This window comes from Rousettus aegyptiacus, unplaced genomic scaffold, assembly GCF_014176215.1.
Source record: "Rousettus aegyptiacus isolate mRouAeg1 unplaced genomic scaffold, mRouAeg1.p scaffold_m13_p_5, whole genome shotgun sequence".
Lineage (NCBI taxonomy): Eukaryota > Metazoa > Chordata > Mammalia > Chiroptera > Pteropodidae > Rousettus > Rousettus aegyptiacus.
In genome coordinates, this window is record NW_023416308.1 from 37,934,200 (window position 1) to 37,946,379 (window position 12,180).

The following is a 12,180-nucleotide window of genomic DNA, read 5'->3' on the forward strand; positions in this document are numbered from 1 at the left end:
AATGAGTTTTGTTGGTTTTTGTTGTCATTAGTGTTTTTAGGACTTTTCAGAGCCCCCAATATGCTAATAGCCCCTATGATTCTCCAAGTCGGTTAATAATCTCCCTGTGTGGAATAACTGATTTTACAGCCTTCCCCTTCATTTTAACTGTCAGCCTCAGCTCAGAACAAGGATTTGGCCTGAGATCTCTCTCTTGTGGACACTCAGAGATATCACCATTGGGTCATGCTGATGGCAGAGGAGAGGAGCCTTCCATTTACACAGAAATTCTGCTTATGTCGTAGCAGCTTGACCAGGATTTCAACAAACATTTTGCCACTGATCTTTTTAGTTTTATTTACTTCCGGCCAAGAACTAACCAGTGCTCAGGCCAGAATCATATGTTAGAGTTGTTATGTGTTCTGTCGCATCAGGCATCCCAGGATGTGTTCTGGTGGAACACTTACCCTTGGTACCACTATAAAGGAGGGAACCTTGCATATCATAACCCTTTGGCGATTCAAAGCATCATACAAGTTCTGAGAAGGTCCTACAGAAAACAACCAAACAAACTCCTAGCATTTCCTAAATAGAGCATCCTTTTTAAGTAAAACCAGTCAGCAACTGTTGAAATAGACTGGGGAAAACTGTCGTGAGGATACCTGCTAGCTACTTTATAAAGGCAAGATTGTCTAACAGAAAGAATCTTTTGGTTAGATCTCTCGGTCTACATCTTGCCTTTTGCTTTTCTCTGTCCCCTTGGAAGTGGGGTGGAGGGCAGGGGCTCACTCATTCCTGTCACCACCATTCTGGCTTCCTGCTCTAGCCGAGAGCATTCAAGGTTAGATATTAAGACACATGAAAAGATTTTGCTGGAGTTTTTTTGTTTTTTGGTTTGTTTGTTTGTTTGGTAGGGGTGGTGTTTGATAAGTCAATAATGAAAGGACTTAAAGACACAAATATTAAATTGTTAGATTAGCCTTGCAAGAAATGGCTCTCTGGTCCATGTTCATGAGTGCCCTGTTGGAAAGAATTCCAGGAAACTAGTGGATTTCTCCATGAGCAGAGGCCCAGCCCACATCATCTTACCTTACACCAAGGAATAGCCTCAGGCTGAGCAAGGCTCCTCCTGGAGACCTAGAGAGTCCTTTTTGCTTCTTTAGCTAAAACTGACTCAGATTTCCATTTCCCTGCCTCAGGCTCACACTTTCCCAAGGATTTCTGATTTAAAAAGCTTACCCCTTTCAGGAAGACTGGTTCTAACCCAATAGGGGGTGGCTTTGCCCTAGAGCCTTATCGATACATCATCATAAAACTAGGATTTGTTTAAAACAATGAAAAGGGAGTGGCATTGTTAGGTTATAGACACTCAAATGGCTTTGTAAAGAGCTTTTAGAAAATGTTAAATATATATGAAAATGTCCCCTGGCTCTCTCTTTTATTTAAGTAAAAACTCATAAAACTTCATGAGCTGTTAAGGCAGTATTGCTGGTTTGTGTCACTTAATGGAGCTTCAGGTAATTGCAGTTCAGAGAGACTTTGGTGCCAAGTAGGGGGAAATAATTGCAATCTTGTTAATTAGTGGTCTGATTTCACATCCTCTTATGTAAGGCAGGCAAGTGGTCTTAAGTAATAATGCTAATGAAATCAATGTTGATAGCCCAACAAAGGTCTCCCTTCCAAGAGATTATCTAAATAACCAACAAGGCAGTGATTAGGAATCTAATGTAATTACCATATTTGCATGCACAAGGCCCATGATCTATCAGCTCATGGCAAGGAGTTGGGAAACATTCAGGCATCACGTTCAGGAACATGTCATACCAGGCTGTTGGGTGGCTGTCGAAAACACCTAGCTTTTTTTGGTGGGAGGGGTATTGAGGAGTTAACTAATCCCTTTTCTTGCCTTTAGTAAGAGATTTATGGGTTGGCATCTTGCCTTGGCAGGTGGAGATGCATCAGCACTTCAGGCTGCCAGATCTACTGATGTTGCTGCCATCGTGGTGCCCATCTTGTTCCTGATACTGCTGAGCCTAGGGGTTGGGTTTGCCATCCTGTACACAAAACATCGGAGGCTGCAGAGCAGTTTCACCGCCTTTGCCAATAGCCACTACAGCTCCAGGCTGGGCTCAGCCATCTTCTCGGGGGACGACCTGGGTATGTGGTTCTTCCTCCCAGGGCAGATCCCACAAAGCCAGGGACTTGATTAGGAAGTATCACCTTAAGCTCATTTTTTGACTCTAGAAGTTATGCATTAACGAATGATCTCACTGCTTTGGGTTATACCAGTTGGAGACTTACTTTGAATTTGCTCCAAAGTTAAAGTCCCAGTATTCTCTTCAATAGTGTAGTCTGGCCCCGAGATGGAGAGCCATTTTGTGGAAGCACTTCTAGGATCTTGCCTTGTATAGGAAGGACAGGCCCTAGGCTCTGAGTACTCCCAAAGTGTTGGCAAATTCTCAAGAATTTCAACCCTTCTCATCCTATGCAGACCTGGAGGTCTGATATCTCTAGAAATTCTAGTCAAGACAAAGTCATGCTTCCCCAATCTGCTTTTGTCCAAAGAAGTCCTTTTCATCTTGTTTCTCTTTCTGAGTGTTAGTGCAACCTCACTGGCCATTCTTCTTTTATGTATTGATAATGTATAGCATGGGAAAAAGAAGGAAATGTCTTATTATAAACATCTGCACATTCAAATTATTAAATGCTAATTGAGCAAGTTGGCCACTTATTATAATAAAGATAATAAAGTAGGTGCGTTTGGGGACCTTCCCCAAACTCAGGCTTCTACAAACTCAGAATGCTAGATTACATATTGATTTTTTTCTGTAAACTAGTAATAATTTTTGTTTGTTTGTTTGTAAAGATTTTTCTGTATTCCCATTCACTGATCATTTGATATTAGCTCTACTTGCTTTCCTTCTCAGTTTCCTTTTTTGCTTTATTATAAGTTTTAACTGGTTGCTTTGCATGAATGGAGTGGGTTCTTTGCTTCTGTTATCGTGGGCACAAGGAGTTGACCTATTATGGTGCCATGCAACAATTACTGAATTTAGATTGGTACTTAGTTGTATAGGATTGTACCAGGGGCCGTGAAGGGACAACTAGTAGTCTGGGAAGCTGTCCTCAAAACACTTACTCTCCTCTAAGATCTTTTTTTTTTAGAGTAACGTGGGTGCAAAGGAGAAAACAGACAATGAAGTTTACTGTGCTAGCACAGGGTGTGGATAACTCAAGTTGGGGAACTTAAACCACCCATTGGACTTTTGGGTGGGTAGTAAAATTCTCTTTCCTACAAGATTGACTTTACTTACTTGGTTAAAATCAAGCTACCATTAAAATAAGCTTGGCCACCCATTGATGGGGAGGTGACCCAAGAGTGTCAGAGACAAGTTGGGCTAGGTTTCAGCATTGGTTATTTTGCCCAGCTGCTGTGCTAACTTTCCTAACTGGTGCTTGTGATGGGGTGGGAAGTGGGAGGGACTCAGTGGTTGGGAGGTAGGGTCAGACACAAGTGAGTTGGAACTCACTAAGGACTAACTGTTTTGCCTTTAGGAGAGGACGATGAAGATGCTCCGATGATAACTGGATTTTCAGATGATGTTCCCATGGTGATAGCCTGAAAGAGCTTTCCTCACTAGAAACCAAATGGTGTAAATATTTTATTTGATAAAGATAGTTGATGGTTTATTTTAAAAAATGCACTTTGAGTTGCAATGTTATTTTTATATGGGCCAAAAAAAAAAAAAAAAGGAATGAATAAACTTTATAGTGATCAACTGTGAACTTCAAACCAGGTTGATTTTAGTAACCAAATTGCTTCAACTTGATATTAATGTAGTCTTACAGGGCTGTGCTTGCTGGGCATGCTTTTATGTCTGTGAGATAATTTTGATTCAATAAATTGGCCATTCTTTTTATTTTTCTAAGACAGAGAAACATAGTTAATAAAAACTTCAAGAGAGAGTGATGGGGGGAATCCTTCCTCGAAAGTATGCTCACATTTTAAGTTTTGTTTGGGTTTAGTTTATATGAAAGCATTCGAGTGTATTGTGGGGGAAAGTTCTTTTGCGTTATTTTTTTGATTTATTGAGATTCTGTGTAAGGTAAGGCTTTAGTGGCCATCTGACACCATACATGTTATGAGTCCCTCGCCCATAGGGTTTTTGGGTAAGGAACAAGAGCAATTTGTTGCCATTCTGGAAACAATTCATTTTTATTAACTTGTGTATTTGGCAGGAAAGCGTATTGAGTTATTGCTTCACTTCAGTTAAACAAAGCTGCAGCTTGGGAAGTCTTGCAAGCAACAGCTTCCTCTTTATTATTAATTGATGGAATCTTACATATACGCCTCTAAACAAGATGTGGCCTTCAAAGCTACAAAATAGTAACACTTTTTCTATTATACACTAGTGTCATTGTCATTGCAAAAAATTACTCTGGGTGTGGGAGAGAGTTCTAGATCCGTGCCATGATAGATACACTAGCAAATATAGAACAATTTTTGATTTTTTCCTTTTTACTTATCACTGAAGAATCTCGAATATAAAGTTTTGTATTTGTGTTAGGGTACCTCTTATTGTCCTTAAAAATCCATACTGATATATGCAGTCATTTTGAATTGGGTCAGTGCCTTCTCTTTTTTTTCTTTTCCTCCACTTCCATTGCCCATACCCCTGCCCCATTTAAAGAGAAAGTGCTGTCTACTCTTACAGTGATACTAGAGGTGTACGAATTTGAAACCATTCAATCCAATTCATAGTAGCAGTGACACTAGAATTTATTATCTCTGTAAAATAAACTGGGATTTTTTTTTTCTTTCTTTAAATGCCATTCCTGTATTCACAACATGGCCACATGATAGGTATGTGGAATCCATTGAGCACTGATTCATGCCCTTTAGACTTACTGTTATAAGCACCAAGCTCTAGCATTGTTGTGACCCTTACTGTATGAACTTCATTGCAAAACTTCTTCCCAGCCAAGAAGCAGTGAGCTCTGGAGAAAGTGTTCCACAGTCACAGTTTTCGAATGTGTCTTTTACACACCAACGTTGTAAAAACCCCATCTCTTCTTAGATGCAATGCATCTCTTTCTTACAAGTATTTGCTTTCTTTTATCCAAAAGAATCACTCTTGGGTAATAATATAGTTTCCTTCTACCTAGGGATTGGAAAACAAAGAACCAATTACATATTTTAGTTTAAAAAATATAAATATTTTTTGGATGAGGAGTATGTCATTTAGTATGTCATATAGGTAAGATTTCATTTTATTTCAACAAGTGGTAGTGATAATGAGCCTTCTTCCAGCATATTTTCTCTTCTATCACTCTCCTTGGTTATTTCTTTAAAGACCGGAATTTCTTTGGCTTTATTTTATCTTACCTTGGAGTTTTGAAAACTCCATGCCCTACCACTTCCCCTTTAATAAGCTTTTTAAGTAGCTGAAAGAGTAACAGTCTGGTGGGAGGGAAGTCATTTAATTGAACCACTAGAAAGTATATATATATTTTTATTTTTCTGCCAACTTTTTGGTGGCATTGGTAAAAGCTGATATTAAAGGCTCTGAGACTTTATTTTCAGTTATTCCAGAGAAAAGCCTTTTTACAGAGCATATGTCTCCAGTTAGCAACTTAAGATATTTGCGAGCATCTAATTCTACTTACCAGTGCCTCCCAATGCTTAGTACACAGTACTGTATAGACCAGCCATCACCCCTCTCTTTGGAAAATGCCACTGTGCTGTTTGAGAAAATGCAGCCTTTTAGGTCTAGAGTATTTTATATAAACAGAAGAGCTAAGTTCCTGAAAACAAAGCTAGATAGAGGCAGCTATGTGTAAATTGTATATTTTTATGTACTTTTGAAGCACGCACTCTTATTTCCCTCTGCATAGCTTTGTGAGGTTTTGATGTATATGTGCTGTCTGTAAAAGTCCAGAGGTTGGAGTGACAATAGGAAATAAAAACAAAAACTATGTGCAGCCTTTGAGAATGATCAGATAATTGTCTTCACTGTGACCAGCTGGAGCCCATCGTTGTTTGTGAAGAAGGGGCTTTTGTGCCTTGCTGGATACGCCACCTCAAAAGTTCACACTGTATGAGGAAAAGGTTTTATTTTCCCCCAGGGCACATTAGAATGAGCATTGGAAGTGAACCACAATGGACACACCACTAAAATTTGGCAGGCAGGGGGATTGAGTACAAATTTCCTTTGGAAGTTGATTTTGCCCCTTTATGTACTGAATGCCGTTGAGCCTTATGAGATGTGGGTTTGTGCTAATAAAATGACAGAGTAGGGTTCTGCAGAGGATTCCAGGGAGAAGCCATGTCTGTTTCCATACTGATGAGAAGCTCCAGTAACTACTGGCTACCCTGGAAAGTTGGGGAGATATTTACAATTCTGGGTAGCTGGTTGAAACTTCCTACTTTGGGAAAAGGATTTCTGTCATTCCATCTTGGGTAGTATCACAAGGGGTATTTGTGTGGCACAGATGTAGGACACACAGCTGCATATTCTGTCCTGCCCATCATGTGTGGTCTACTAGATTAAACTATACTTCCTCAATTTAAGGAATGTAACCCTTCTCAAACCAGTGACCATTTTGGGAGGAAAGTGGGGAGATCAGTGGTGTTGTGAGGCTCTTAACAGATGATCACCCACTACTCCATGGAGACTCCTGTCTTTGAGTAGCCACCCAGCAGCTGCTCCATCTAGTGAGATTATAATCTCAGTACTTCCCTAAGGACAGAAACCCCATCCTGTCAGGTTTTGTTGATCACTTTCCCACCAAGAGGGTCATGGCAAATTCCTGGAAAAAAATGTTCTCTTCCTTCAGCAGAGGGTTGGGAGGTCCCTAAAGAAGGGATCTAGTGCTCTAAGCAAACTGAATACGACCTCCATATTGATTTTAGGAATTGACTCAAAAAAAAAAAAAAAAAGAATCTTGACTTGTATTGGGATTATATTTTGACCTTCCTATTATGTTGTTTTTCTTAACAAATGTGTGTGCTGCCTTTCAGGTACAATTTTTGTGTAATAAAAGCCAGTGCATTGAGTATATATAGACTTCTTTCTATGCAAGACTGAAATATGGAATAGATAGCAAGAGATGTATGTATTGTTGGGTGTTGGGTACATGGTCAATAAACATGTTTTCAGAAGGGGAATCTCTACTGAATGTGGATTGAGGGAGGATAGTTTTTATGTATGTTTCTGCTCACTAATTCTGAGCAGCTGTATTATGAATTAAATCATCAGAGCCAAATAACTCAAGAATGGTATTAGTTCGATGTGTAATAATTCAAATGGAATTTGTATGAATGCTAAACTGGGATATTATTCTCAGATAGTCCATGTGATTTTTCATTTAAAGACTCTTGTTATGAATTATTAGAAACTTTAGGCAAAATCAAAAGTATCTGCTACAAAATAAAGGCCTGCTCTGCTCTTATTTAAAGTGAGACTCTGTATACTTATTTCCCTCCAAAGTAAAAGTAGGTATTTATGATTTCAATTGCCTTGGTTTCCAAATCACTGATTATGCTGAAGATTTTACTATATTGTTGCACAATTTTAAGATAATTTTTGTCACAATGTCAATTTTTTTCACTGAATAAAAATTTAACTGGGTCAAGAAAACACCTATTTGAAAATTCACTCTATGCGTGTCTTGCATTGTTCTTTTGAGTGCAATAAAGATGGTTAATACAGTCTCTGACCACTGTTTGATTTGTTTGTTTTAGAAGAACATTTATTTCATAGTTGAGAGAACACTAAGACCTGGAATAATTTTGTTATTAACAAGCTAGTCTCAGGTGGTAGCTCCTTGAAGAACACGGTGTCTTTGTGTTAGCTGAGGAGTGGGAGATGTTGTGGAGGTTGTTTTGAAGTAGATAGAATTATTCATCAGGGGAGATGACTAAAATGGGAACCGTAAAGCTGTAACTACATTTTCTAACAAGGCAATTTCCAAATCTAAGAGAAGAAAGGACAGCAGTATGATGAGCTGTGCGTCAAAGAGCACTTTTAGGTTTCCACAGGCAGTAAAGTCTTGTGAAGAATGCTGCTCCTTCCTTTAATCAGTAGCTGGATGGCAAATGGATCTTTAAGTCAGGATTGGAAAGTGTGGAACTTGGGGGAGGGGAACAGGTGTTTGTTTTTGTTTTGTTTTGTTTTAGTTAAATTTGTCGGGATGACATTGTTTAATAAAATTATATAGGTTTCAAGTGTTCAATTCAATAGTATGTCATATGTTTACTGCTTTTAGTATTTACCACCCAAAGTTAAGTTTCCTTCCGTCACCTTATATTTGATCCCCTTTACCCATCTCTACCCCTCACCCCCTCAAGTAACCACTAAACTGTTGTCTGTGTCCATGAGTCTGTTTGTCTCATTTGTTGCATTCAGTTTTATATCCGACATAGGAGTGGAATTATATGGTTCTCAACTTTTTCTCTCTGACTTATTTCACTTAGCATAATAATCTCAAGACCCATCCATGTTGTCGCAAATGACAGTATTTCATCTTTTCTTATGGCTAAGTAATATTCCATTGTATATATGAACCACATCTTCTTTATCAATCATCTATTGAAAGGTTGTTTCCACGTCTTGGCCACCATGAATTATGCTGCAGTGAAAATCAGGGTGCATATATCTTTACATATAAATGTTTTCAAATTTGGGGAGTAGATAGCCAGAAGCAGAATTGCTGGGCCATATTAATTTTTACAGGAACCCACATGCTGTTTTCCATAGCGGCTATACCAAATTACATTCTCACCAGCAGTGTATGAGAGTTCCGTTTTCCTCACAACTTCTCCAACCCTTGTTATTACATATCCTGTTGACCATAGCCATGCTAATAGGTGTGAGGTGGTGGTATTGTGGTTTTGATTTGTATTTCCCTAATAGCTAGTAAAGTTGAGCATCTTTCCATGTGTCTGTTAGCTATTTGTATGTTTTCTTGGGAGAAGTATCTGTTCAGGTCCTCTGCCCATTTCTTAACTGGATTGTTTGGTTTTGTTGTTGTTGTTGTTGAGTTGTGTGAGATCTTTATGTATTCTAGGTATTAGCTACTCATCAGGGGTGTTGTTGATTGTCTCTTTATTTTGTTGATGGTTTCTTTTGCTGTGCAGAAACTTTTTAGTTTGGCATAGTCTCATTTATTTAATTTTGCTTTCACTTCTCTTTCCTTTGAGGTCAAATACATTAGAGGTATTTTTTATTTAACATCTTCTAGTATACTGCTCTTGTTTAAATATTGAGCCCAAACAAATCTACAGTATTTTCGTCCTGTTTCATAGATGAAAAGAGAGGCTCAGAAAGGTTAAGTAACTTGTTTAAGGGAAACTAGAAAGTAAATAGCAAAACCAGCCTTCATTAAGTGCCGGATATATCTGCAACCACCCTCCCCCCCCCACACACCACCCCCCGCCGATCCTGTTCTTCTATCATTGTACCACACTGCCATCTGTCAGCATTCAGTGTCAGAAAGACACACTCAACCCAGCACCTTGCACCCAGAATGGGATACCTACCACCTGGGCGAATTTACCTGCCCATGGCCTAGCCCTTAGATTTTTGGGCTTAGATCATGTTTTGTCAATGCATGATAGTGAATTCATCTCTGGTAGGCAAATGCACATTAACCAAGCTCATGAGACTGATATGCAACAAAATGGTAATGCCCATTTATTAACTCACCATGGGAATTAGTCTTGTCACTTAGAATGTTAGCATCGCCATTGCATTCTCCCCCATGGGGAGATCTATCCAGGAAGCCAGTCACAATTAGAAGGTTGCTTGGTGAGCATGGATACAGAATAAATGAAATGGGAGGGTTCCAGGTAAGAATAGTAGTTATACAATAAATACTGAATGAACAAACAAATGATTGACACTCCACTACAGGAATAATTTAGTATCTGAAACCTTCAAGTTACAACTCCCTGTATACACTTTTATTTAAAAAGTCTTGTTAATGGGGTTTTATTTCTTGAAGTCCCTTCTCAAAAGATTTCCCTGGATGGGGCTTGGGCACTACTCATATCTGCCACTTTTGATTCATCTTTTTCTGTATTTTGTGGTTGAACACACCCATTCCCCTCACTAAGCTTTCTATAGCTAATGTTAACACATTCAGACTGGGTTATGAAAAATTTTCCTGGCTTGAGAACCATTGTATCTGTAAGATTATTCTCCCTGCTGTGTGTTGATTTTAAAGTTTAACTCTGGATGGACAGTGTTTGAATCCTAGGGGGGTATCTCAATGTCACCCCCAAATTCTGACTACCTCTGTCAGCCTAGAGTATCTGGTTCCCCAGCCCACAGCAAATTTAAAATGGAAAGAGACTGCTACAGGAGACAAACTGACAATAAAATAAAGATAAGAGCCTTATAGTTAGACTATCAGAAAATCTTTATTAGAGATAAAGGAACCCAACAAACAATGAGTTAGGGCCATTTGGTTTAAGCCTTGTAGGCCCAATAGGGACAAAATCCTACACATTAAGTAGCCCACTCAATTAGAATAGTAGTTCCTTTCTATTGAATCCCTGTTCTTTGTAGTGCTATGCTAAACTCTTTATAAATATATACTTTTTTTATTCTAAAGGTGATCTTATGATTTAAATATTAATCTTTACTTTAAAAGATGTGATAATTTACTCTTGAGAGGGTAATTTCTGTAAGGTCTCATGTGGTAAGTAAGTGGCAAAGATTCATACTTACATTTATGTCATTCTTAAGACCTTACTCACCATGCTACTTTGCCCCTTTGGTACAGTATTAGAGGTCTGTAATAGTAATAACTGTTTAGGGAATTTAAGAACACAGGTAATACACTTTAACATTTTTTTTATTTAAGTATAGTTGGTATAGAATATTAGTTTAGGGTATATAGTATAGTAATTTTACATTTATATACCTTGCAGTGTGGCCACCACACTGAGTCTAGTAGTCTTGTCACTATGCAAACTTACCACAATATTGTTGACTATATTCCCCTGACCTTTTCCACCCATCCCCCTACTGCCTCCCCTCTGGCAACCAGCAGTTTGATCTCTGTCTCTGTAAGTCTGGTTTTGTTTGTTATTTTCGATTCCACATATAAGTGAAATCTTATGATATTTGTCTTCCTGACTTATTTCACTTAGCATAATACCCTCTAGGTCTATCTATGTTGTTGCAAATGGCAAGATTTCATTCTTTTCTTAGAGCTGATTAATATTCCACTATACATATAACCCATGTTTTCTTTATCCATTCGTTTATCATTGGACACTTAGGTTGCTTCCATATTTTAACTGTTGTTAATAATATTGCAATGAACATAGGGATGCATTTTTTTTTTTCAAATTACTGTTTTTGTTTTCTTTAGATAAATACCCAGAAGTGGAATTGCTGGGTCATATGGTAGTTTTATTTTTAGTTTTTTGAGGGACAGCCATAATATTTTTCATAGTGGCTGTACCAATTTGTACTCCCACCAACAGCCTATGAGGGTTTTATTTTCTCCACATCCTCATTATCACTTGTTATTTGTAGACTTTTTGATAATAACCATTCTACTGGTGTGAGGCACTATCTCATTGTGGTTTTGATTTGTATTTTTTAAAAAGGATTTCCACCAGAAAAATTAAAATTGACATTTGGAGACATAAAAAAATTATACTTAAATTTCTTTGCAAAATTATTTGTATGGAACATAGTATTTCCTACTGATGCTGAATCAGTGAAGCCTGTTTTTTTTTTTTTTTTGATTGGAAAATGTTTTGTAAAGAATTTAATAATTAGAAACTGAGAGATTCCTTTGCTTTGCAACAATCCAGTGATTTTATCAAAATCCTTTGCATCTTGAGAAAAGAATGTTCAGTACACATTTTATTCACCTTACTTATATACTTTGAGGGGCACACCATTGTAATGTGTTCTATTCAGGCAGTAAGTACCCTAGCCCAGGACCGTTCAGGTCCCAGCAAATGGAGGTGGCTGCCATTATTTTCATCCAGTACTAACTGACTTTGATGCTAGTGCCCCATTAATTTTATTATTTTCAAGATTACGTGTAGGTTAATTTGAGTCAGCAAATATTTACAGAAAAGCAGTGGTGTGAAAATGCAAATGTTATCATTGTGATATTGCAGCCCTATTTAATGCCAAAAAGACAACTGGTAATATTTTAGTATATTTGTATGAA

At 38.0% G+C, this 12,180-nt stretch overlaps 1 protein-coding gene across 4 annotated transcripts in view; it reads left to right on the forward strand.

Annotated features, from left to right (window-relative positions):
• Positions 1-7,691, forward strand: part of SORL1 (sortilin related receptor 1) — a 152,117-nt gene extending 144,426 nt beyond the window's left edge. For all 4 annotated transcript variants that reach the window (XM_016161276.2, XM_016161275.2, XM_016161274.2 and 1 more), the window contains 2 exons: positions 1,927-2,136; positions 3,535-7,691. In XM_016161276.2, coding sequence (XP_016016762.2) covers positions 1,927-2,136; positions 3,535-3,602 — 278 coding nt within the window. In that variant the 3' untranslated portion in view covers positions 3,603-7,691. The remainder of the gene's footprint in view (positions 1-1,926; positions 2,137-3,534) is intronic.
• The last annotated feature ends 4,489 nt before the right edge of the window (positions 7,692-12,180 follow it).